Genomic DNA, 23,756 nt, shown 5'->3' on the forward strand with positions numbered 1-23,756 from the left:
ATATCCAGCCCCAAAGGTGCGCCCAGCCCTCCCCGGCCGCCCGTTAACCCTTCGGGGCCCGGAGCTCCGGCGGGCGAGGGGGGCTGGTGGGGTCCCCGGGGGCGGGGGGGGGGGCGCATCTGCGCCCCCCCCCCGCCCCCGGGGACCCCACCAGCCCTAGTTGCAGAGGGGAAAGGTGTAGATGGGACTCCCCCCCCCAGTCGGTCTCATCCTGATCCAGGACCCTCCCCGGGATGCTGGGGCGGGGGGGGCTTCATCCCACTGGGGGTCCCTGCTTAGCGATCGGTAGATGCAGCGAGATCTGCTGCTGGGGGGGGGGGCTTGGGGTGTCAGGGGCTGGTAGAGGCAAGGGTGCTGGGTGCCTCCTCCTCGTACTCAGCACCCAGGGCCCTCCCCCCGCCGGGCACCCCCAACCCGGAGCTGAAGGAGTTACGGTGCTGGGGTGCGGGTGTCCCTTGGGGTGTCCCCACCGCGGGGCACAGCAGAGCGGGCAGGATGGTGGCCCGGGGGTGCGCAGGGGATGAGCTCCCCAGATGGTTCATCGAGGATGCGGGCAGCGGGATGCTCTACAAGCGGGGACGGCTCCTGGGAGAGGTAAACCCCCCCATCACCCCCACACCGGCCCCAGCCCTGCACCCCCAGACAGCCCCTCACACCAGCCAGCACCCCCTCCCCGCTGGGCACCCTGGTGGTGTCACACGCTCGCACCCCACGGGGCTGCAGGGGGTCCCCGAGGTGTCCCATCCTGAGGGGGACCCACCACGTCCCCTCTGGGGAAGGGGAAACTGAGGCAACGGGGAGATGCTGGGATCAAGCCAGAGTGGAGCAGGTGCCTGGGGCCAGTGCCAGCCACGTCCCCTGGGCTCCTTGGCCCTCGGTGAAGGGCACGTAGCCGGGCACCCCCACACCCGGGACCCCCTTCTGCCGCAGCCTCTCACCCCTCGGCTTGGCCCTGGGGTGCCGGGGGCTGCTCACTCCTGCGGGATCATCTTCACAGGGCACCTTCGGGCGCTGCTACCAGCTGACAGAGGTGGCCAGCGGCAGGGTCTACGCTGCAAAGGTCATCCCACGAGTCCGGCTCGCCATGGTGGGCATCGGGGAGAGGGTGAGTCCGGGGGACACACAGAAAGTCCCCAGGGAGGTGGGGGTGATACCCACGGAGACCCCCCAGAGCTCTGCCCTTGCCCCTTCTCCCTCCTTCCCGGGTCGCTGGATGGGTTCCCATCCCCGTCTCCCCAAGGGTGCATGCCATGGGTCCCCAGATCCAGAGGGTTCCCTGGGGGGGGGCTGCCGGGGTTGTGCCGATGCAGGTGGAGCGGGAGCAGGAGCTGCACAGCCGCCTGCGCCACCGGCACATCGTCCGCCTGCACGGGCACTTCGCCGACAGCAGCCACGTTTACCTGCTGCTGGAGTACTGCAGCCGGCGGGTGAGCGAGCACTGGCACCCCAAAACGGAGCATCCCCATGCCAGGGCTTTGCCAGGCCCCCCGAGCTGGCACCTCGCTCCGTCCCCAGTCCCTCGCCGACATCCTGCGGGCCCGGGGGAGGCTGACGGAGCCGGAGGTGCGGTACTACCTGCGGCAGATCATCTCGGGGCTGAGATACCTCCACGGACAGGGCATCGTCCACCGGGACCTCAAGCTGAGTGCGTGGGGCAAAGCCGGGGCAGCGGGAGGGTGAACCGCACCGGTCCCGCTCGGTCTCATCTCTCTCCGCAGGCAACTTCTTGGTGACTGAGCAGATGCAGGTGAAGATCGGGGATCTGGGGCTGGCACAGCGGGAGGCACCAGCTGGCCGGCGCTGGGGGTGAGCGGGGCTGCGGTGCTGCGGCAGGGGGCTGCCGCTGGGCTGGGGGTCACCGTGCCCGTCTCCCCAGGGCGCTCTGTGGAACACCCGGCTACCTGGCCCCAGAGGTTTTGGACCGCAAGGGACACGGGGTGCCCTCGGACGTCTGGGCTCTGGGCTGCGCCATGTAAGCAGGGACCTGGAGGGTGGGTGGGGGGGTGCTCCCAGTCCCACTGAGCAGCCGGACCCCCCAGGTACACGGCGCTGACAGGCAGCCCCCCGTTCGAGGCAGCTCACCGGCAGGAGCTGTACCAGCACATCCGAGCGGCTCGGTACCCGCTGCCCCCCCACCTCTCACCCCGCGCCCGGGCCCTCATCACCCGCTTGCTGACCCCTGAGCCCGCGGCACGGCCCAGCCTGCGGGACGTGCTGGACCATGGATTCTTCACCCAGGTGCGGGGCCGGCATGGGGGACACAGCCCACACGGACACGGCGGGGGTACAGGGGGGTGTCATTGCCTCTTGCTCCCCAGGGCTTCACGCCGGACAGGCTGCCGCCCCACGCCTGCCACTCGGTGCCCGTCTTCGTGGGACAGGACCCACTGTGCAGACTGCTGCGGGGGGCTGCCACGGCGCTGGTGAGGGGGTGGCCGTGCCAGGAGCACCGGGACTCACCACTCTGCCATCCCGAAGGACAGCCATCTTCCCCCTGCAAAGGAGAAGCTTCCTCGGCAGGACCTGAGCCATGCAAACATCCGCTTAGGAAAACCTTTATTAGCGCTAGGAACTGTCTAAAATCCAGTCATTGAAACAAGCAGGATGGGACATGACCATTACGAACGGCACACACACACCAGTTCGCCCTTAGAAAAGGTTAACAGAAGAAACCAAAAACCAACCAAACCCCAAAGGGACCTCTCTTCCCCACCAGCCTGGGACAGGATGGGGACGAGGAGCTGGGGGGGGAGAAGGTGCAGCTCCAAGGAGCCTGGTTCCCGGCACTGCTCCTGGGGATCACCCATGCACAGGGAACAGCAACGCCTGGAGAGGCATCAGGTCCCCCTGCTCTGCCTGGCCACAGCCTCCGGCAGCACCTCTCACCGCACTGCCAGCAGCAGAGGTTACTGGAGGGAGGAACAGAGTTATTTGTGGCCTGGGAAGGAGAGAGGAAAGTGCGCGGTTTCCCTGTTGAGCTTCAGTTCTCTCCCTCGAGAGGAGAGGTCTGAAAGAAAATGCTGAAAGCTCAGTAAAACATGACACTTAAAACACCCACAGCATCAACTCGAGAGCGCCCGGCCCTGCGCAGCCGGCACCTGGAACACAGACACTTGCCTATGCCTAAAACAGAGGGTGGGGACAAAGACAAGATGCTCAATGTGGCCCCAGCTAACACTAAGGAGCCACTTCGCTGCTTACAGACCTGTCCACATGTCAGCACAAGAGGGGACCAGCAAGGGAGGGTGTCACCAGTCTTCCCGTGTCACCAGGGGTGTCTGGGGGAGGGAGGTGACGGCAACGACTTTGTCTGCACTTGGGGCGAGCTTTCTTCCAACACCCTCATCAGCGGCTGTGGGGAAGGAAGCCAGAACCGCTCCGGTGATGCAGCCCAGACAAGAGGAGAAGCAAAGGGAACAGCCCAGCTGGGGAGGGAGCCACAGCGCGAGACCCTGGGGAGGGACGGCAGCTCCCACACGTAGCCCTGACGAGGGCGGTGGGTGCGAGCACAGCACCCTCTGTGTGCTCAAACCACAGAGGAACTGCAGGGACCAATCCTGCAGCCATCAAACGGCGTCACACAAAGCACCTGAGGCTGGAGGTGGGCTGGGACACCAGAAAATGAGATCTGCCTTCAGTATCCTGACACCACAAAATCCCTCGCACTGGTGGGAGCTCGCAGCTCCCCTCTGAGGTCCTCGGCTCCCCTCCACTACCAAGGAAGCAGCCTACCTTCCACCTGCCCCACACCCTCACTGCTAAAAACCTTTCCCAGCCTGCACGTGATTCCTACGTGAGCAAAACCTGAAATCGGCCTTTGCCCATGGGGTCAGTGCTCTCCTCCAGCAGCTCCAACGCACAGCCCTGCACGCATCAGCAGAGCTGTACTCCAGCCTGCTCGGGCATGGCGGCACCGGGAGGAATGGCACTGCAGAGGCAAGCAGAGGGAGGCACGCCGTGCCACGCCAACCCACGCCATGCGGGCACCAGTTTTAGGGTTCTTAGGGACAGGGGAACAGCTGGGGGGGGCAGGTGGCACAGCCCGGCTGCTCCCAAGGCTGGTCAAAGGGCTGGCTGCCATCCCCCAGCTCGGCGCCGCACCCAAAGCCCAGCCGCTCAAGGCCTGGCACAAAGCCCACTTGATATTTTTATCCCCGGTATCCGTGTTGTTTGAAGCTGTCCACTTGTTGTTGGGTTTTGGTTTTTTTTCCACAGCCCTCCCCTGTCCCACCCTGGCTTAGAGGTGACAGCAATAACAACACACCCTCTGCTGCTATGACCAGAGCCCCGAAGGCATTGGCTGCCCTAAGACGGCCCTGGGCACGGCATCCCAGCAGTTCCGATACAGCCTGGGAGAAGGTACAACCTCCCGAGGACGTCTGGCAGCGCACAGGGGCCCTGGGCATGCTCCCCAGATCCCCTGTTCTGGGAAGAGCTGTACCAGCCCTTTCTATCCCCCTCCCAGGCCTGCTGCCCCAGCAGGAACGTCTGAGGGGCTCAGGGCAGGACGTTCCAGTAAATGCAATGGTTTTTAAGCTCTGGGATCTCCCCATCTTTATTCCACAGCCACCAGCTGCCCAAAGATGGGAGAGCACGACTTCCAACAAAGCTTCTCAGGCTGCTTGTTTCGTGTTCTGAACAGTAAGTCTGCCCCAGGGCACAAAACAAGCCAAGCCCAGTGGGAAGTCTCATTTCTTAAAAAGAAGGGATTTTAAAACAATGATTCAAGTTTGGTAACTCCTCTCACCCTCCTCCCCAGCTATAAATGAGGCCGAAACTCACCCTTGTGCAGCAATCAGGTTCAAAGTTCAGCCAATTTGTGTGGGCTACCAAAAGCCCCAACCCCCTCAGAGGAGGTGACAAAGGCAATTCAACTCCCTCTGCAGAGCTGTCACCGCAGAGCCCTGGACCAGGGCTGAACCCAGCTCCTGAAAGCCCTGGGTGAGCTCGGAGCAGGATCCTGGAGGAACAGCTCCAGGCAGGGGCTGGCCCAGGATGCGTTTGGTGACAGAAGTACCGGGTATTGCTTGGCCTGAGAGGACTGGTGCGTAGACAAAGGAGCTGGCTTTACTCAAAATGGGCTGGAGCAGTTTCTCAGCAGGCCGAAGGCAGCGAGTTGTTCTCCACCTTCAGTCCTTTGCTGGCCAGGAAGGCGTCCTGCTTGGGCTCGCGGCCCAGGAACTTCTTCAACATGTCGGAAGCATCCAGGGAACCGCCAGGATGCAGGATGCAATTCCTGTAATCCATGCCCACCTGCAAGGAGAGAGACGGGGGTATGTGTAGGACACTCACCTTCCCACTGACGCTGCCATCTCCTACCACCTCTGGCAGGGGAGGCAGCCCCTGCCACATGCCGAGAGCCCGGCGGCACCGGACGTCCTCCCTACCTTACAGTTCATGATCCCCTCCTGCTTGAAGCGTGTGTGGAACATATCCATGGAGTACACTTCGCTCCAGAGGTAGCCGTAATACTGGGCATCGTAGCCTCCAGCCAAGTGGCCAAACGTAGCAGGCATGTTTGTACCTTTGCCGCAAAGGAAGGGAAGGGGCGTTAACGGGAAAGGCTGCTGGAACCGCTCACAGCACGGAAAAACCCCTCCGTGCTGTAAATGTGTCAGAGCAGGCACTGGGTCAGCTTGTTCACCATCCCAGGGGAAACAGGAAAGAACTTTCCAGTTATTTTTGTATGGTTTCAGCCCTGCTTTTCCTGGAGCCAGCAGAAACTGTCCCCATTGAGCCAGCGTGAAGCCCCAGCCCTGAAAAGAACCTGCTGAGCCAAGCTTGCAGGCCAGGTCCAGAGAGACAGCGAGAGCAGGACCCCCAAGCCCCTGGGTACCTGGGGTAGCAGGCACGCCCAGCACCTCTTCACACAGCCGGGCAAACACCTCCACGGGGTCGGCCTTCGTCTGGGTGTGCAGCGCCTGGTCCACCTTGGCCAGGACAATCTGACGCAAGTTGAAGAGCCCTGTTCCCAGAAGGAGGAGGCAAACTGAGCTCCCGCCCGCAGGCAGGAGCGTCTCCAAGGCCGGGGCGCAGCAGGGCAGGCTCCCACAGTTCTCCCCACACCCAATTTCTGACCCACTTCCCCAGACCAGTCCAGTTGAGCAGCACCCACTCAGGCCTAAGCCGCATCCCCTGCCTGCGGATAAATCCCTGCCTCCCCTGGCACCTCTTCTCACTGTGCCACCAACCAGCCTGCTGCACGTCTTGTCACACCACCCTCGCTCTTCCCAGACGAATGGCAGGCAGATGTGGTTCCTTCTTCCCCATCCCCTCGGTCACCACAGGGAGCAAGGCAAAGCCCTTCCTCTACCTCACCAGGTCACTAAGGGTCCCCTTCCCCTCCCCACACACAGGGGACACCACGGCGAGGCTCTGCCCTCGCTGGGGACAGCACACGGGCCCTCGCTCCCGTCCTGCCCCTCTTCGCTGCCTCTTACGTCCCTCTGCAGGGACCCACCTGTGTTTGCCTGCCGGGATTTAATGAGCTTCTCCAGCAGCTCATCAGGGATGGGGCTTCCAGTTTTGTAGTGCCTGGACATGCGCAGCAGCGGCTCCTTCTCCCACACCCAGTTCTCTAGCATCTGTGATGGTGCCTCGACAAAGTCCCGCTCCACGTGTGTCCCACTGAACATGGCAAACTCCGCCTAGGAGACACGGCAAGCTCAGAGTAGGGTGTCATTCAACCCTACAGGGAAGCACGACAGGGAAAAGGTTAACAAACTAACCCTTTGCCAGCCCAGTGAGGCCTCACCTGAGAGCACAGCTGGTGCATGACATGCCCGAATTCATGGAAGTACGTCTCCACTTCATCATGCTGCAGCAGGGAAGGTGCATCCGGCGTGGGCTTGGTGAAATTGGCCACCATGGCAGCCACGGAGATCTGCCGGCTGGAGTCCGGCAAGAGGCAGCCCGGCTGCAGGCCAAAGCAGGCTGCGTGTCCGTACTTCCCTTCCCTAGGTCAGGAAGAGGAGACTGTTACACGGATCCTCCCCCACAGCCAGCCACGAGCCACTGCAGTCCTGCTCAGAGCAGAAGCCCCCGGTGACCCCCTGCTTCTGGGACAGTCCTGCCCGAGTACACACCACTCCCTCCGCACAGCCACGCGCCTGGGAGCAGGACGGCCTCTCCTCTTTCCCAGGCGCATGGCAGGCTCTAGTCCTGCTGCCCTAGCCCTCTTCCCGCGCTTTGCCTTGCCCAAGGCCTCACCGCGGGTACAGGTCCAGGTAGAATTTGCCAATGGTCTCCCCGGAGGAGGTGTCCTTCACTGTGTAGAGCTGGACATCCTCATGCCAGACCGGAGCCTTCTCTTCCAGATGGAAGGTGAGCCCCAGCAGCTCCTGGTAAATGGCCAGCAGGCCTGCAGTGACCACCTGCATGGGGAAGTACTCCTTCAGCAGATTCTGGTCCACGCTGTACTTGGTCTCCTCCACCTGGTTCATGTAATAGCGCATGTCCCAGGCATTGATGCGGTTGTCAAACTCCAGGCCACGCTTCTCGCATTCTTTCTTTTTCAGGTCCAGGATCACAGCCCGTTCCTTCTCCCCGAGGGGTTTCAGCTTCTGGGCCAGCTCATCTAGGAAAATCAAGGCAGGCAGGGTTAGTACCCAGGGCTGAGAGCAGCACACCCAGCCCAGCACATGCCCCTGCTCTGCCCCTCCACAGCCAAGTGCCACACCCAGGAACGTAGCCACTGTCTTGCTGCTTTTAGCCATGTTCATCTCCAGGACAAAGTCCGCATGTGTGCTGAAGCCCAGCAGACTGGCTTTCTGAGCTCGCAAGTCCACCAGCTCCTTGAGGATCAAGCAATTCTCCTGCAAGGTAGAGTCAGACAAAGAGTGAAGTGGGATAAGCAGGCAAGAAAGCAAGGATGAGCCCCAGAGTGGAAAGAAACACAAATCTCAGACAAGACCCCTTCAGTGTCTGGACCTGACCTGGCATCCTGTCTGGCCCTGCTGGCAAGCAGCAAAGCCCACCTACCTCTTTGCACCTGGAGTTGAACATTTCCTCCACCTTCCTCCTCGTTTCGGGCACGTAGCACTTCTTCAGGAGAGGGAAGTAGTGCGGGTATTTCAAGGTGACTTTCAGCTTGCCATCCTCTGTCTTCTCCAGGGAGTTCAGGAAGTCCTCAGGGAGCCCCCCTGAGAAAAGAGCAGACAGGACTGATGGAGAGCCCAGGCCTCTCCAGAAATACCAGCTCTGGGACTGAGCACAGGAATAGGGTCTTGCACCCTGGCCAGAGGAATCCAGGCACTCAGGGCCACACCAGCAGAGAAATACACCCGAGCGCTCCATACCTAGTTCCTCCTTCGAGAAGGGCAAGTAGGTGGTGTCTTCGTTGAGGTTCTTGTTGAAGTCTATGCAAAGGACACTCAACTTTTTCTTAATAGCTTTGATTTTCTTTAAAATACAGATGAAAAGAGAAAAATCAGTCCAAAGGGAGAAGTCAAACAGCACTGTTGCCCGTCTCCAGCCAGCAGCCTGCCTGCCGAATTGCCCAGCAGTCTGCACTTGGCTTTTATTCAAACGCAACGCTGCAGAATTAATTGCATGCAGGCGCTGAGCTCTCAGCCTAGAACAGGCTCCCTTTGATCACACCTGGTAGGAAAGCAGCCACCTCAGCAAGGTCCCAGCCACCTCCTGCCAGCTCAGGAGCTGCAGGTGTTTAAGCAACAACCTCCTCTACCCTTATTTCATTTCACCTTCTCTTCTACTTTTAACGCAGCTTCCAGCTCCTTCACTGAGCCACTCGCCCAGGATATGAGAGGGAGACCCTGAGCAGCTCAGTACCCCTCAGTCCGCTCTCCCCTACCCCAGCTCTAGGGGGGCACCTTCCCTAACTGCCCCTTCACATGTGGGGACTGGGTGCTACTTCTACTCCTGACCTGCAGAGCACAATCTGGAATTTCAGCTTCTCAGGAGCCCCTCTACTCCCAGTGTCGATCCCATTTTGTAAATGTCACCCCCTTCAATGGAAAGGAAAAAGAGGGGCACGGAGACATCACCCAGCGCACCCAAAGTCACAGGAATTGGGGGCAAGAATCAAGAGTCCGAGCCTCAGTCCTCTGCTCTAACACTACACTGTCCCGTTACTCCCACAAAGCCTATTCTACGTGTGCTTACTTTAACCTCTGTGATCTCACCTCCTGCGTTTCCTCAGGGAGATGGAGACCGTTTCTTTTACCTAATTTGATCAGCCTCTCTAGATATCTCTTCGCTTCAGGCTTCAGTGAAGCGCTCTCTGCTTTCTCCTGTAAAACAAAACCCATGAGCACAGGGAATGGCAGGATCAGGTGTTGCAGGAAGTTGGTTCCTGGGAGGAGTTGTGGGTTATTGTAATACCAGTGACCCAGAAGTAGATGGAAACACCCCACAAGAAGGCTTTGGTTTGGTGTATTAGTTCTTACCCGATTGCTTTAAACATCTCACCTTTATGCTGTATTACAGCACTTTTCAGGGCAGAACCCAGCCCCTTCCCCAGGTGAGGCAGGCTGGGTTTACTAACACCATTTTACCAAAGGGGTAATTGAGGCCCTGGGAGGGGGCAGAGCCCTCAAACCCCCAACTCCCCAGTTCTCACTAACAGCTGGACCATTCTGCCATGATCACACAGTGATTCAGTTGCAGACCTGACTCAATATCATTCACTTCTAAGTTCTGGGACAAGGAAAAGGATTTGTAATTCTAGGAGGTTTCAGTGCCCTGCTCAGCTGCATCACTGACAAAGCATCCTCCCAAGCACACACCTGGAGCCAGACAATCCTCTGGTACACATCCTGCCTCATGCTCATCTCCACATCAAACTCCGAGAGCTTCTTATCAGCCTCGGTGCTCGCCGCACGGATGTCTTTGCATGGAGAGACATGCTGGGGGAAGTCCAGCATGTTCCGTCGAACTGGAAAGACAGAAGAGGGATTACGGCGAAGGCAATGGCTTCATGTCCAGCACTTCTTGTGAGTGGGAGTGTACACAGAGAGCCTGTGTTAATCGGGAGCCAGTTTGACAGCCCTGGAGCCTGACCTGCCCGCCCACACAAAGGAAGAGCAAGGCAAGCTGCTGCTGTCAGACAAACCCAGAGCTGTCCTCTCTGAGCAGCGCTCAGTCACCCACAGTGCCTGTTCACCTGTTCCTCGCTGATGAGCACTTGTCCACTGATTTCCCACTATAATCCATCGTTCTCAGCAAAGTGAGATCCCAACGCCTTTGCCCCAGCTATAGCTGGTATCAACAGTTTCAAGAATCACAGGAATTCTATGCTGTCAGACACACGGGCAGCATCGTTGTGTGACTCCTTTCCTTAGAGGACCAGGCTAAAAGTGGCACACCTTTACTGCAGGCACTCCTCAGAAGTCACCACATCCCAGGTGCGCTCTGTCCGGACACACTTCCGTTTTAGAAATGAAAATAGGGAGAACATTCCCTGCCACCATCTCTGCAAAACCTCAAATAATACAACTCCAGTGGGAAGGCACTGCCCTCCAGGCATGAGAACTCTCCACCCAGCAGAAGGTGAGCAGGCAGCTACTCTCTGTTGCCCAGGAAAAGTGCTGACAGTTCTGCTGAAGTTAACATTACCCCTGCTTAGTAAGGACTTTTCCTCTTATTTTAGAAAAAAGAAATCAGAGAGAAGAAAGAAGCTTGCAGGCTGGCTTCTGCTTCATACAGACGTGACACCTCGCAACAGCGGCCGTCAGGACAGCTAACAGATGCCGTGAGGCAGAAGGGGGGCTGCGTGACTTTGGCACTCTACTGCTGTAAATAATGAGCCAGAGATATATCGAAGCCTGCACCATTTGCCAGCACGACACCATCATGTCACATTACTTTACACATAATCCCTAAAGTTATAGCAGTATTTAAACAAGGCACACGGAGAGACATCTATCCGCTGACTTAGGGAAAAAGTTAGAAAAGAGTTGAAGATTTCTTAGATCATTCAAACCACTTCTGCCAATGCACAATTTGTTTCCACTAATGCACCTTGACACATAAAAGCAGGAGACAACCTTGAAAACCTGGCTACTCCTCCCGCAGACCATCCTGCTGCCAAAGCGCCATCCTCGGGTTAGACTCGCTCTTCCGTTCCAAATATAATCTATTCTTTGTATTTATATCTAGCTGTATAAACATCAACTGGAAAAAAAACCCCAACATACTGCTGAGGAAGCCAAGGGAAGAAAAAAAGATGACAGTACAGAGAAAAAAACCACCAAAAAAGTCTTAGTAACAACATGTTGATCTCCAGAAAGCCAGAACACCCTCTCGGTGTACGTACCCGTATATTCCACTTCCACATCTGCCAGTGCCTTGAGAGTGTTTTCATAAGACACCTCACCCTGCTCCTGGGCGCCCACCCGGTCATACACAAGCTTGGTCCTCTCCGTGAGCTCTGCAGCCATGTTTTCTATCTGTTCGGCAGTCAGGTCCCATCTTAGCTGATTTGCCAATAGCCTGGGGGACTGGCTATCCACAACGTTACCTGGGGGACGTGGAGAGGAAACCCTCTGTGAGATACAGTCTTACAGAGCCTGGAAAGAAAATTCAGCTGCATAGCTAAAGCTCGATAAAAGCACTTAAAGGAGAGGCCCAGCAAACAAACCACGCTGACAGGCAACCAGGCTCCCAAGGCACCAGGGAGCTGGCGGCAATCAGCAGCCGGATTATTTTCCGGGCACTGTTTACCCTCTCAGTCATGACAAGCCTTTCACAGAAACCCGACTCCCTCCCCGCTCGCTCCCTTGGCAAGTGCCTCTGCCCACGGGAGGAGGGGGCGGCTGTCACAGCCCGGGGAACAAGGCTGTCCCCTACCCGGGGCAGGAGCTGTGGGGCAGAGAGGTGACAGCGGGGGACAGCAGAAGACCACGGCTGCCCTTGCGGGGGGGGCTGCCCCCGGCTCACTCCTCCTTCCCCCACCCCTCTCTCCTCCATCTCCCCCTTCCCAAGCCGCTCCAGGCCAGCCCCTCGCCCTTGCCCTCATTTTCTCCCTCCCCCTCCGTGTGCCCCCACCCCGCCCCAGCCCCCTCGCTGTCCCCCAGGCTCCCCCCCCCAACCCTCTGCCACCTCCCGGTACCTGTGGGGGGGGCCATGCCGGGGTTACCGGGAGTCCCCGCTCTGCTGACGAGGCCGGGACAAGACCGCGCCGGCCCCACGCACAGAGCATGTGCCCCAGCCATAGAGACGGGCAAGAGAGAGCGGCCGCGCCGAGGGATTCTGGGAGAGTGGAGGACCGGGCCGCTCTCCCCTTCCCTTTCACCCCATCCGGGACGCGGGGAGAGGCCCATCCGCTCGCACACGGTAAAACCCCATCCCTGCCCCGGCCCCTCAGCCTCGGCGGCTGCGGGAGGAACCCACGGACCCGGGGACGGGAGCGGAGCCCCGCCGGGAGCAGCACCCCGGACCGGGTCTCCCGCCCGCCCGTTCCCATGGCAACGCCGCCTCTCGATGGTTAAAAACTAGGGAGGGGCGACAGCCGCGCTTCCGCCCTCCGACCCCGCCCCCGAGCGGCGCAGCCTGCACATGCGTTGAGGACTCCGCGCCTGCGTTGTCACCGCCTCCCCCGCCCCGCCCCCGGCCATATAAGGGAGGGGCGGGGCGGGTGGTGCCTGTCGGTAGCGCAGGCACGGCCTGGGTGGGGGGCAGTGCGCATGCGCGGTGGGCGGGGCGTAGCGCATGCGCAGTGCTGAGCCCGCCCCGGCTGAGGAGAGGGTCGGGGCGCCCGGTGAGCGGGGCGGGAGGGGCGGCCCGGGCGGGCCCGGGCCCGGCCCCGGCCCGGTCTGGGCCTGCTTCCCCACCGGGAGCCGTCTGCTTCTGGTCCTGGTGGGGATAACGCCCGGGCTGGGGGTCGCGGTGGGGCCTGACGCTTCCCTCGTCCGGGGTCCGGTGTGGGCCGGGCCCGGGGCTGTGGCGGGATGTCTGCAGGCTGCGGGCCCCTTCTCCTATCCGGGCGGGGGAGTCCAGCCGGTGATTCCGTCTTCTCCTCACGGAGTGGGGTTGTCCTGCCGGGAGCGGGGCGGTGGCTTGGGGTCTGCAGCGGCCCTCAGGCCTGCCTCCCTCCTGCCTGCCTGGGGGTACCGGTGGGGGCTTGGGGCAGGGGCCCGGGGGTACAGGAGAGGAGAGGTGCTTTCCTCCTCTCTGCCGGCCCCTGGAGTGGGGAGGTGGTCTGTGGGCTCTCTGGCCTTTCTTGTCACTGGGGCTGGGAGCCCGGCACAGGCAGACACAGCAGCATCTGCCTGTGTCTGAGGCTGGTGGGATCTCTGGTGTATTGCAGTGGGTTGGGGCCGGCTTAGCTCTGCTGGGCTCTCTTTCACAGAGTCTGCATTTAAACAATTTCTCTGTTAAATCAGCCTGAATGGTTTTCTGTCCTACAAAGCCAGTTAAGCGTTCTGGAGAGGCAGAGCACTTCAGTGTAGCTTACAGGACCTGCAGCATCAGCGTCTCTGGGAAGCCCTAGCCTTGGGGTGTGCTTATGGGGGTTGCTTTGCTGTGGGTCCTCACTCTTCTTTACCATCAGTAGGCTGGCAAGCAGCACAGAGGATTGGCAGCCCTGAAGCCCAGCTCTGCTAACACTGGCAAATTGCTTCAGCCCTTGTTTTTATTTCAGAATCAAATTATGCTCTGGAAGCAGAAGACTCTGGTTTCTTAGTGATTAAGTCCTCTGTGTTCTGTTTGTCTAGTCCTGGTCAGTCAGAGACATTTTGGTAGCCTAAGTGCCTGCAACACCTTTGATGTATTTCCCTTGGCAGGAGCCTTGTGGGGCAGGACTGTGCTGTGCAGCTCACGCTCAAGAGGGTGACTTGAAGCCCAGAGAATTTATGTAAAGGGGGTTGTGGTTGCAGCAGAGAGTTTAATGAAGGCTCTGGAGGCCTTGGCTGATCCTGAACAACTTCCTTATCCTCCATGTTCGTACTGGGGGAGGGCAACAGAAAAGCTCTTGGACTTCTTGTCCATCATATAACTTCTCTCTCTACAGATTTTTTTAGAGTTACAAGAAGTTGAAACAAACTGCTCACAGCCTCCCAGAATGGCAGACCAGAAGCGCCTTGCCTACTCCATCATCCAGTTTCTACATGACCAGCTACAGAATGGGGGTCTGTCTCCAGATGCTCAGGAGAGTTTGGAAGGTTGGTGGTTGTATGCGCTTCCCTGTTCATGCATCTAGGTCTGTCAGCTCAAAACTTGGTGAAATTTGGACACTGTTACTCTCCTGCTTCTTTCTTGGCTGGGCTGTTCTTGACATCAAACCTTGCTCAAGATTTGAAATCAGTTCGTCTTCTTGGGGAGCTATGCAGGGCATTAGGGATGCTGATTTCTCATTATCTCTTTCAAAAGCAGATTAGCTTGAGGAAGGGATATACCTGGGATCAAAAGCCTCTCTGACCCTGGGTTTGAGACAAGTTTTATCTTAAATGAGGTGGAGTCAGAAGGCTTGTAGTGTAAAATGAGAACTTTACTGTTGTATGGAAGTGTTTTATGCTTGCAGAGTGCCCTTCCCGTTGTGCTATCAAAATGCTTTTCCACAGCATGCCCTGGGGTATTTATACAGGCTTTTTCAGAGGGCTTCACTGGTAACAAGAGCACGCTGCTGTTAAAAGATCTACTTAAGCAGCTTATGGTTTAGTCTTTGGCTTGTACGTTTGTCCCACTGAAAGAGAGCACAGGCACGTCTGCAGAGTGGTGGGTACATTCCTGGGCAAGGCAGGAATGGAGAGAGAGCGGGAGGAGGGTGTTGGCTGGAAGGAGGGGTTTATTCCTGGTGCTTTTGGACTGTAAAATGTGGCATGAGAGCTCTGCAAAACTGAGTTCTGTTGTGTCACTGGGGTTCCTCTCAGTGCTGGGAACAGCTTCCTGACCTGATGCCTGATGAGGGAGGAGGTGGTTGGTTGGTGTCCACACACCTCTGCGTGGCCACAGTGCTTCACAGCGCAGCCACCCTCTAGCAAGTGAAGCATGCAGATCTGTCCCTGCTCTGTGCCACCCATAGCTGTGGGAAGGCTAGTAAAGCCCCAGTTTGGTTAACTTCTACTCCCAGCACCTGATCTGGAGTCACCTGAGGGGCTGGGAGTTGTGACTGACTCAATCCAGAAGCTTGATCTCCAGAACTAAGGTTTGCCCAGTTCTGAGGTTTTGGCAAAATTCAAGGATATGGTCCAAATATCAAGTCTGGTGTGTGGAATTGCATGGTTTAGGGTGGTGGGTTTTTTCCTGGTATGTTTGACAGTAAGAAATTCGGGTGCTATGGGAGGAGGCTAAGTATATAGATGGGGTGGGGAAAGCTAATTACCTGATTCTTCCTGTCCAGTGGCCATCCAGTGCCTGGAGACAGCATTTGGGGTCTCAATGGAAGACCAAGGCCTAGCTGTGTCCCAGAGTCTTCCTGAAATATTTGAAGCTGCCGCAGGAAAGGTGAGCAAGTGCCCTAAAATATGTGCTGAATCTCCATTTAAGCAGCCAAAGCAATGAGCTCTGCTTGATATCCGTGGTGATGCTGCCCCCTTGGAGGCGTGTGGGAGTGAAATGTTTTGGGCTTGACGAGCCAGCGCTTGTGAAGGGGGAGGTGTGGTACATCTCAGTGGGAGTCCTTATCACAGCGTTCTCCCTTTCCTTGTAAGGAGCCTGAACACATCAGAACAAATTCGGAGCCCATCACCCCCTCTGAAGATGACATAGCTGAAGCTGAAAGACTCAAGACTGAAGGTAACCTCCTCTGGAGCTGGTGTATAATGAGGTTTAGATGGTAATGGGGAGGGAGGCTTAATTCTGGGGAATGCTTGGAATGGGGGAAAAAAGCAAATGGGATCAGCCCTTCCATTTCTGCTTGTTTCTCTGCTTGTGCTCCAGGAGTGTGTGTAGGTTGGCATAATTTAGCTGCCACAGAGCCTAGACAGACAGCTGGGTCAGCATTTTCTTTTGCATCCTAAGAAGCCTGTGCTGTGTAGAACAGGGCATCTTTCCTGTTGAGCTCTCCTCTGTGTTGCCTTTTCTCTGCCATGCAAGAGAGCATGATTAGTGCTGAAGTACAATGGAGGGCTTTCTCTGAACCAACACACTGCAGTGCTTTTCAGGATGCAGTGCTGCTTTGGGGAGGCCTCAGGTGTGCCTGAGGTGGGAGGGGAGCTGGTGGGATCAGGCAACCTGGAATTGCCAAGATGCAGGTCCCCTACCTTGCTGCCAAACATGCCTCATGTTTGCAAGCAGTTTGCTTGACCAGCAAAAGCTGCAAATGGTTGGTTGCTCTCTTGTTCTGTTTTCTTAAATAGAACATAGATCCAGGCCTGTTGCTTTTGTTTGTCCCCTTTTTTCACTTGTTAATGAGCCTTCCTGCTATCTTTTTAGGAAATGAACAAATGAAGGCAGAAAATTTTGAAGCTGCTGTGTCTTTCTATGGAAAAGCAATTGAATTAAATCCATCCAATGCTGTGTATTTCTGCAACAGGTACCGATTATCTTTCTCCACCCTTGTACACCTGTGTTTGTTCTTACTACTTAAGTCTATGACTCTTGAATGATCAAAATCCCTTTTTTGTGATTCTGTAGACTGCTTGTTCCGTTGCTTGCTCTTTGTGTGTTTTTTTTAAGCTCATAGTGACACACTTCCCTGTGCCTCCTTGCCAGCTCTGTGCCCTGGCATCTCTAGATAGGATGTGGGTGTAGAAACAAACTCTACTGGGCATTTGAGGAGATAGAAGGATGCCAAGAAATACTGCCTGCTTTCATGCAGTTAACTCTTAAGTGGCATAGAGACCCCAGGTTTGAGAGGCTGTGTTAATAATAAAAACAAAGGAGTTAAATGAGACAAGTTGAAGGCTTGTTATTGAGAATTATATAAATTGATGTGTGTGCAAAATTGGGTATGCAAGTGAATTTCCTATTTTTCAGTTCTAAGCAAAAGCGTCTCAAAGTTGGTGGAAAGACAATCGTTGAATAAAACAGATTTTGAATCAGGATTTGGTTTAGTTATGTGCTTATTGTGAGTACATACGTACAGCTGGCTACATGAATAACTTGTCTGTGCACATGCTAATGACATGGTGAGGTATTTCTTGGGGCAAGGAACTCCAGCTGGTGCTTTAGCTAAGTTTTGCTTTAGCTGCATGAGGGTCAGTCCCATGAGGTTTTGGGCAGGTGCCCCTCAATAAGAGTTGTGAGACTGAGGCTTAAATGAGCATGCTATGGCTTCAAAACCAGTTTTCCCTCTTATGTGGAGTGTGTGGGGAAATGGATGAAATGGTCATTATGACTAAAAAATCAAGTCATAAGGGAAGCTGAGAGAGATTGTCTGAGCCAGCAAGTGTGATACTTGCATGCCTCCCTGGAACCCAGGCTCCTCTTGGAAAGTCCGTAAGGAGAAGAACCTAGATTTATTTGCAGTAGGAGCAGAATATGGAGCTGAGTGTTTGGATAGCAGCCTGCTTACCTAGGTATGGCCTGGATTTATGTCAAGTTTACACTTGACTTTGCCTTGTATGACAGGAGACTACAGAGAGGGAACAGGGGTGACCTTGATCAGCATTTTCAAGCTGATAAGTCTTTTCTGCACATCTTTCTCTATTCCCTCCAGAGCTGCTGCATACAGTAAACTAGGAAATTATGCTGGAGCAGTGAGAGACTGTGAAAGAGCTATAGGCATTGATCCAAACTACAGCAAAGCTTATGGCAGAATGGGGTAAGTAAGAGCAGGTTTTTTGTGCCAGAATTTCAATCTCAAAACACCTAGTGGCAGTGATGCTATCAGTGGTGTTCTGCCCCGGATTGCTGTGCAAAAATACCTGGTGTTTCACCTCTGTGGGGGGTGGAGGAAGACTGCAAGTGCTTATCTAACTCTGACTTTATTTTATTTCCACTTTAATAGCTTGGCCCTCTCCAGTTTAAACAAACACACAGAAGCTGTTGTTTACTACAAAAAAGCCCTGGAGCTGGATCCAGACAATGACACATACAAATCAAACCTTAAAATAGCTGAACAGAAAATGAAGGAGACTCCTAGTCCAGTAAGTTCTGAAACTAATGCTTGTTATATGTGGGTAAGATTAGGAGGCTTCTTCACTCTAAGTGTTAACAGGTGCTGTCTGGCAGAACCCTGATGACCTGGGTTGTGTTTAGAATGCAAATCTTGTATGCAGACAGAGGGGAGATAGTTAATGAGTCCTGCTGTGAACATTTCCACTAAAATCCAGAGAGGGTAACTTCTCTTCACTGCCTGAGCACAGTAACCTTGGGCTTATTTGAAAGAGCTGGAAAATGAGACTGATTAGAAGGGAGTGTTTTGAAACAGCAATTTTGCCTTAAGCACCTTTCCTAATTAAAGTTGCTACTCCTAAAATCCAGCTTTTTTTTTTTCTAGTGACCTGTTAGCAATACCAAAAGAGCACTTTGGGTGGCTTTTTTTTTTACAAAGATTATTTTCTTAAGAAACCTGGAGCCAGAAAGCTGGTGACTGTACTGCTGACCTGCTCTGTGCAGGACCATGTTAATTTATCATTTTGAAGGGGATTTTAATTTTCTAAAGACTTCTCCAGTGCAAAGGTGACCAAGTGGATGTGTTTAATTTGGTAATTGTAATGGGTTACAGCTGTATATTGCTACTGTGTCTCAGCTGGTGAGAGAGGTGATCAGTAAGTCATGTAATGCAGACATCTGCCCTTTGACTCCCTCGGTGAGCCTAATCCCCTGAGGCTGTCTGTGACTTGGAGCTTTACAGGAAGGTTATGGGCAGAGCATCTTCCCTTTGTTGTGGTTTAAGGGCTGGATTCTGATAACACTGAGAGTAAAGTATTAATGTTCATTGTAATGTGCATCAGGAAGTGAGAGGATGCATCATCTGCGTGCGGTTTCTTTATTCTTACAGACTGGAGGTCCAGGAGGATTTGATTTAGCTGGCTTGCTGAACAACCCTGGCTTCATGAGTATGGTAAATTTGGACACAGATCACAGCCAGGCTGTATAGTCTGTGCCTTGGTCTGTTCAGGATGAAATGTATCAGTACATCGCGTGGGGAGCTCCTGTGTCTCTTAGCAGATTTGTTTTCATTTCATTTCTTGGTTTCAGTGTTGCTGTGTGGAAACTGTGCTTGTATTTCATTAAGGTCAAGTGAAGACCCAGTGACTTATTCACAGGCTTCTCCTTGTGATATGGTGGATGTGGAAAGGGTGCCTGTTCTGCATTACCAGCCTTGTCTTGTGTGTTGCACTGTTCTTCTCTTAGCTATTTTTGTCCTATTGATCTGTTTCAAAAGTATTTTTGCCTTCACGTTGTTTGTAGTTGAATGGCACAACATCTGCATATCTACCCAGTCATTTCTGATTAAATAGGGTGTCATTTTTTCTCCCCTCTTTAAATAGGCATCTAACCTAATGAACAATCCACAAGTACAACAGCTGTAAGTTTGATCCCATCTTGTATTTCCTCTTTAAATTGCTCATTTGAGGCTCTGTGTGTTTGGCATTTGCAGTAAGTCTGAACTAGTGGGAGCAGGAAGGTGCTTGGGCCAGAAGTATGGAGGGCAGCCTTTAAACCAGTCCAGTTGCCTGAGCTAGCATGTATTTTGAGTACTCTGGACTGTGCTGAAGAGGGATCTTGGTATAAACATTTGCAGAAGGGAGGCAGGATAGATTGTGGTGCTGGAATAGGGTTTGGGAAGCTTGGGGTCAGTTTGGCTCTGCACAGTGTTTATGTGATCTGGAGACAGGATTTCACAGCTCCATTTCTGTTAGAATGAGAATATTTCCATTCTTTGTGCTACAGGGTTATGAGGATCAATTCCCAAAGTTTGTGAGATGCCTAGATAATATAGTCATAAAATTAATAAGGCATGTACATCTCTGTTGTGGTTTAACCCCAGCCAGCAACTAGGCACCAAGGAGCTGCTCGCTCACTCCCCCCCCCCCCCCCGACTTGTGGGATGGGGAAGAGAATTGGGGGGGGGGGGGGAAGTAAAACTCCTGGATTGAGATAAAGACAGTTTAATGGGATGGGAAGGAAGAAAATAATGAAGATAATAATAGAATTGGAGTATACAAAACAAGTGATGCACAATGCAGTTGCTCACAACTTGCTGACTGATGCCCAGTTAGTTCCTGAGTGGCAATCTGCCCCCCCCCCCCCCGCCGGCCAACTCCGCCCAGTTTATATACTGAGCGTGATGTCACATGGTATGGAATATCCCTTTTGGCCAGTTTGGGTCAGCTGCCCTGGCTGTGTCCTCTTCCAGCTTCTTGTGCCCCTCCAACCTTCTTGCTGGCTGGGCATGAGAAGCTGAAAAACCCTTGACTTAGTATAAACTCTACTTAGCAACAACTGAAAACATCAGTGTGTTATTGACATTATTCTCCTACTAAATCCAAAACATAACACTATACCAGCTACTAGAAATTAACTATCCCAGCCAAAACCAGGACACTCTCCTGACCATCCTTCTAGAGCACAGGTAGGCAGTGAGTTAGAGACCTTCTGGAGCATGTCCTTTGATTACCATGTGAGATAATTTGGCTAAAGGGCTGAATGTGAGCTGCCACTTCCATTTGCTTCTGCCTGCTCTTTCTGCTGCTGTTGCCAGCTGAGGTTCTGTGCCAGATGCAGTGTGAGGACTTCCAGAGGAAAGGGCTATGTAGACCCAGTGTGTTCTGGGCTGTTCACCATGAGGGAATCAGTGTTGAGGCTGTCCTGTCAGTAGATCTTGTTTGATGCAAAGCAAGCAAATAGCTTGTGTGAGGAAGGACAGTGTTTTAATTAAACATAACACAGGGCTTGCACACAAAAGGGGGAATCTCTGGGAATATGGTAACTGATGCTATTATAAATATTTCTACATATTGTGCAGTTTAAATGTTATAGTTATTCTTCTGTAGTTAATGAACAAAAAGTTGTTACAGAAGATTCCCTGGCAGATAACTTCATGATCTGTGTGGGAAAGTGCTCCCATTACACTGATGTTCCCTTCCTAGTGTAACCAAACAATTTCTCTGGTTTTTTTTTTCCTGCTCTGAGCAATGACTCTTATTTCCACAGCATGTCTGGGATGATTTCTGGTGGCCACAACACCATGGGAGCAGCAGGCACCAGCCCCTCCACGAATGATCTTGCCAGCCTCATACAAGCGTGAGTAGAGAGCTGGGTGTTTCCCATTGCCTTGGTTAGTAAATGGTTTTGGGGTTTTTCTAACCAGAAGTGGAACCTTAATTTAACAGTTGAGAGAGGCTTAAATGTTGGGTGAAGTGCTGCCTCTTTTGGTGATGTGAACTACTTGCTAGAGTTTTGACAATTGGCTGTCAAGAATTCCCTAGCACCAGACTGTGTTAGAGTGAGTGTGAGTACACCAACAGGACTGTTGCTTGTTCTCCTTCAGGGGCCAGCAGTTCGCTCAGCAGATGCAGCAGCAGAATCCTGAACTAATAGAGCAGCTACGAAGCCAGATTAGGAGTCGAACTCCAAGTGCCAGTAACGAAGATCAGCAGGAATGAGCACTCCAGGTGAGGCTGTAGCTGGGAGTGCTGCTGTACTGTGGCCAGCTGAGTGGGAATTTAAGTATTTGGCTGCAATATTTGTCTTGTGCCTTAATTTAGCAATTTGGTGTGTCTCCCCCCTGTACAAACTGGGTTCTCTGCATCAGTACTGCTAGTACTGTGCCTCAGATGCAAAGCTTAGCCCTGAGGAGTAGTGAATAGGAACTTGCCTCACACATGGTGTGACTGACAAATGAGTTTCATTATCTAGTGTTCATGGTGGTTAAAGGGACGCTTTATTTTCTTAAAGATTGAATTTGCAAATGTCTTGTCTTCCTGTCTCTGCAGCGCAGTCCATGGGAACTATGTTCTTTGCTTTAAAAACTGGAAGCCATGTGTGTGTTGCCATTTCTTGAGTTGGAAGTGTCCAAGAGGGGGAAAAAAATAATGGAAAAACAAAATACTTTATATGACCTGCATGTTAAAGACAGATTCACGCTTTCTTTCCCTAGTCTTCGTTCCTGCTCCTCCCCCTCAGCCTTTCCATTAGTCTTTTTTTCTTCTGGAAGATCCAGCAAGCTGAACACAAACCAGCATCAACAGTGTTTCTAAAGAAACTCAGAAAATTAACTACACTATTACATTTCTATGTTATTTGCTACATGGGAATTTTTTAACCCGTTTTTGAAGAACGATGCACTCTTCACTACAGGATGTCTTCACTTTCCTGCCCACGTGCCACTTCAAAGAAGTGTTCAAGTCCTACCTAACCCCCGTCCTGCCGCGTTTAATCTTCCTGCCAGTTACGAGATGGTAGTGTTTGAACACTCTGGAGATCACGGGATCTTCTTGCCTCCAGGAACAGGGTTTCTGTTGATTAGATTGACTGCGTTTCTCATTCAGGTCTGTAGCAACATTGCCAGTGTTGTTAATACACAGGAGTTTGGTGCTCACCTCTCAAAGGTTAGTGTAAATGTGTTGGGGGGGAGGGGGGTTGGGACTGGCCAGGAAGAATGTGCCCATGTGCAACTGCTCCTTTAGTGAGTGTTTCCTGGTATGCTTCTTGGGGTTCTTTCCCAGTCCTGACAAAATTTGTCTAGTGTTTAGTAATTATGGCTATGTTGTTGGAATGATCCAATCTGTGAACTAGTCAGGTGGACAGTAAGAAAGATATGATGTTTTTGGTGTTTTAAAAGGTTTTTTTCTTCTGCTTTTTTAATCTGTCTTTTATGCATGTAAGTAATCAGCCTGGTTGACTGTGCTAATGGTAGGAATAGAGGGCGCCTGAGTAGGGAGCAGAAGGAATAAAAATGCTGCTTGGATAGTCAGAAATCAAGTGTTTGCTGGTTCAACGTGGGGGATCGGTAAGGAGCTGTTATGCCTCGGCATGTAGTGTGTGAGATGAGGGAAAAGCTCCTGTAGCCAACTCAAGTGACCTGCAGCTTTCAGCCCCTCTAGAGTTACCCGTGTCCTTCCTTGGGTGAACAGAAGGCTCTGGCCAGCTCCCCTAGAAGTTGCTAGTTGAGGCCAGAGACTCTTATATTGACCTCAGAATTGTTTTTAAAGTAGTTATTCAATTGTGGGGGGGAAGGTGTGTTCATGGCCTGACTGCTGGGCAAAAAGCATCTGGTCTGAGGGTGGGTAGGTGTGAGATGGAAAACGCCCTTTCAGGAGACCCGGTGGTGTGAGTGAGCAGGTATAATTGAAGATTAATATCAAGGAAAAAAAATGATTTGTAAATGCTCCATAAAGTAATATGTGGTTAATGTAACTTGTGAAGAATAAAATATTTGGACACTTTCTTTGTTATCCCTCTTGCCCAGGTGACTGAAGAAAGACCCGTGTGCCTGGGGCCAGCTCGGGCGCACGTTGGGCTGTGGTGCCTGTTTCCAGCGCTGCTGACCGCAGAGGCTTGTGTGGGGTCATCCCTCGGGGCTGGGGCCACTGCCAGGCACAGCCTACAGATGGGCTTTATCTGCCTCTTCCAGTTTTTTTGCATTTTTTCCTGCTGAAATGCTCCCCCTGTGTATTTCTGCAGGACAGAAATAGGAAATCTTTCTTTCCATTTCTGCTTCCCCTACTCCCTTTAAGTTGTCTCCGGCTGTTTTTTGTAACCTAACAAAAGGAGAAATTTCAGACTGTGGCATAGTGTGGAAAAGAAGAGTTCAAGAATTGTCCAAAAGGAGGAAACTGCAGGGATGTTTGTTTTTCCTCCCTTTTCAGGTCATTTTGGTGCTGTTTTCTTTCCTTACCCTGCTTGTTCTTTTGTAGCTATAGATCTATCTCTTCAAGCCTCTCGTTGGTTTTCTTTTTATACCA

At 53.5% G+C, this 23,756-nt stretch overlaps 3 protein-coding genes across 7 annotated transcripts; 2 read left to right on the plus strand and 1 right to left on the minus strand.

Annotated features, from left to right (window-relative positions):
• Positions 1-460: 460 nt before the first annotated feature.
• Positions 461-2,597, plus strand: LOC142035598 (inactive serine/threonine-protein kinase PLK5-like). Of its 2 annotated transcripts, XM_075037805.1 has the most exons (8): positions 461-594; positions 998-1,105; positions 1,311-1,427; positions 1,516-1,645; positions 1,719-1,806; positions 1,877-1,972; positions 2,040-2,238; positions 2,319-2,594. In XM_075037805.1, exons 1-8 carry the CDS (start codon positions 496-498, stop codon positions 2,592-2,594), a joined length of 1,113 nt encoding a protein of 370 aa, XP_074893906.1. In that variant the 5' UTR covers positions 461-495. The 2 variants fall into 2 exon arrangements, with proteins under 2 accessions (XP_074893906.1, XP_074893907.1); XM_075037806.1 differs by lacking the exon at positions 2,040-2,238 and having other exon boundaries at positions 2,319-2,597.
• Positions 2,540-12,439, minus strand: THOP1 (thimet oligopeptidase 1). 2 transcript variants are annotated; one of them, XM_075037800.1, is made up of 13 exons: positions 12,061-12,439; positions 11,276-11,479; positions 9,747-9,895; positions 9,144-9,251; positions 8,298-8,400; positions 7,981-8,141; positions 7,679-7,814; positions 7,210-7,576; positions 6,755-6,956; positions 6,461-6,647; positions 5,837-5,965; positions 5,388-5,524; positions 2,540-5,253 (listed from the first exon to the last, which is right to left on the minus strand). In XM_075037800.1, exons 1-13 carry the CDS (start codon positions 12,422-12,424, stop codon positions 5,095-5,097), a joined length of 2,406 nt encoding a protein of 801 aa, XP_074893901.1. In that variant the 5' UTR covers positions 12,425-12,439; the 3' UTR covers positions 2,540-5,094. The 2 variants fall into 2 exon arrangements, with proteins under 2 accessions (XP_074893901.1, XP_074893900.1); XM_075037799.1 differs by having other exon boundaries at positions 12,071-12,086.
• Positions 12,440-12,668: 229 nt separating this feature from the next.
• Positions 12,669-23,246, plus strand: SGTA (small glutamine rich tetratricopeptide repeat co-chaperone alpha). Of its 3 annotated transcripts, XM_075037804.1 has the most exons (12): positions 12,669-12,718; positions 13,970-14,120; positions 15,299-15,402; positions 15,609-15,693; positions 16,333-16,432; positions 17,558-17,662; positions 17,849-17,987; positions 18,845-18,907; positions 19,338-19,375; positions 21,004-21,093; positions 21,341-21,464; positions 21,786-23,246. In XM_075037804.1, the coding sequence occupies exons 2-11, from the start codon at positions 14,021-14,023 to the stop codon at positions 21,453-21,455; spliced, it is 939 nt and encodes a 312-aa protein (XP_074893905.1). In that variant the 5' UTR covers positions 12,669-12,718; positions 13,970-14,020; the 3' UTR covers positions 21,456-21,464; positions 21,786-23,246. The 3 variants fall into 3 exon arrangements, with proteins under 3 accessions (XP_074893905.1, XP_074893902.1, XP_074893903.1); XM_075037801.1 differs by lacking the exon at positions 12,669-12,718 and having other exon boundaries at positions 21,950-23,246; XM_075037802.1 differs by lacking the exon at positions 12,669-12,718 and having other exon boundaries at positions 22,150-23,246.
• Positions 23,247-23,756: the final 510 nt, after the last annotated feature.

Source organism: Buteo buteo, chromosome 10, assembly GCF_964188355.1.
Source record: "Buteo buteo chromosome 10, bButBut1.hap1.1, whole genome shotgun sequence".
Taxonomy (NCBI): Eukaryota; Metazoa; Chordata; class Aves; order Accipitriformes; family Accipitridae; genus Buteo; species Buteo buteo.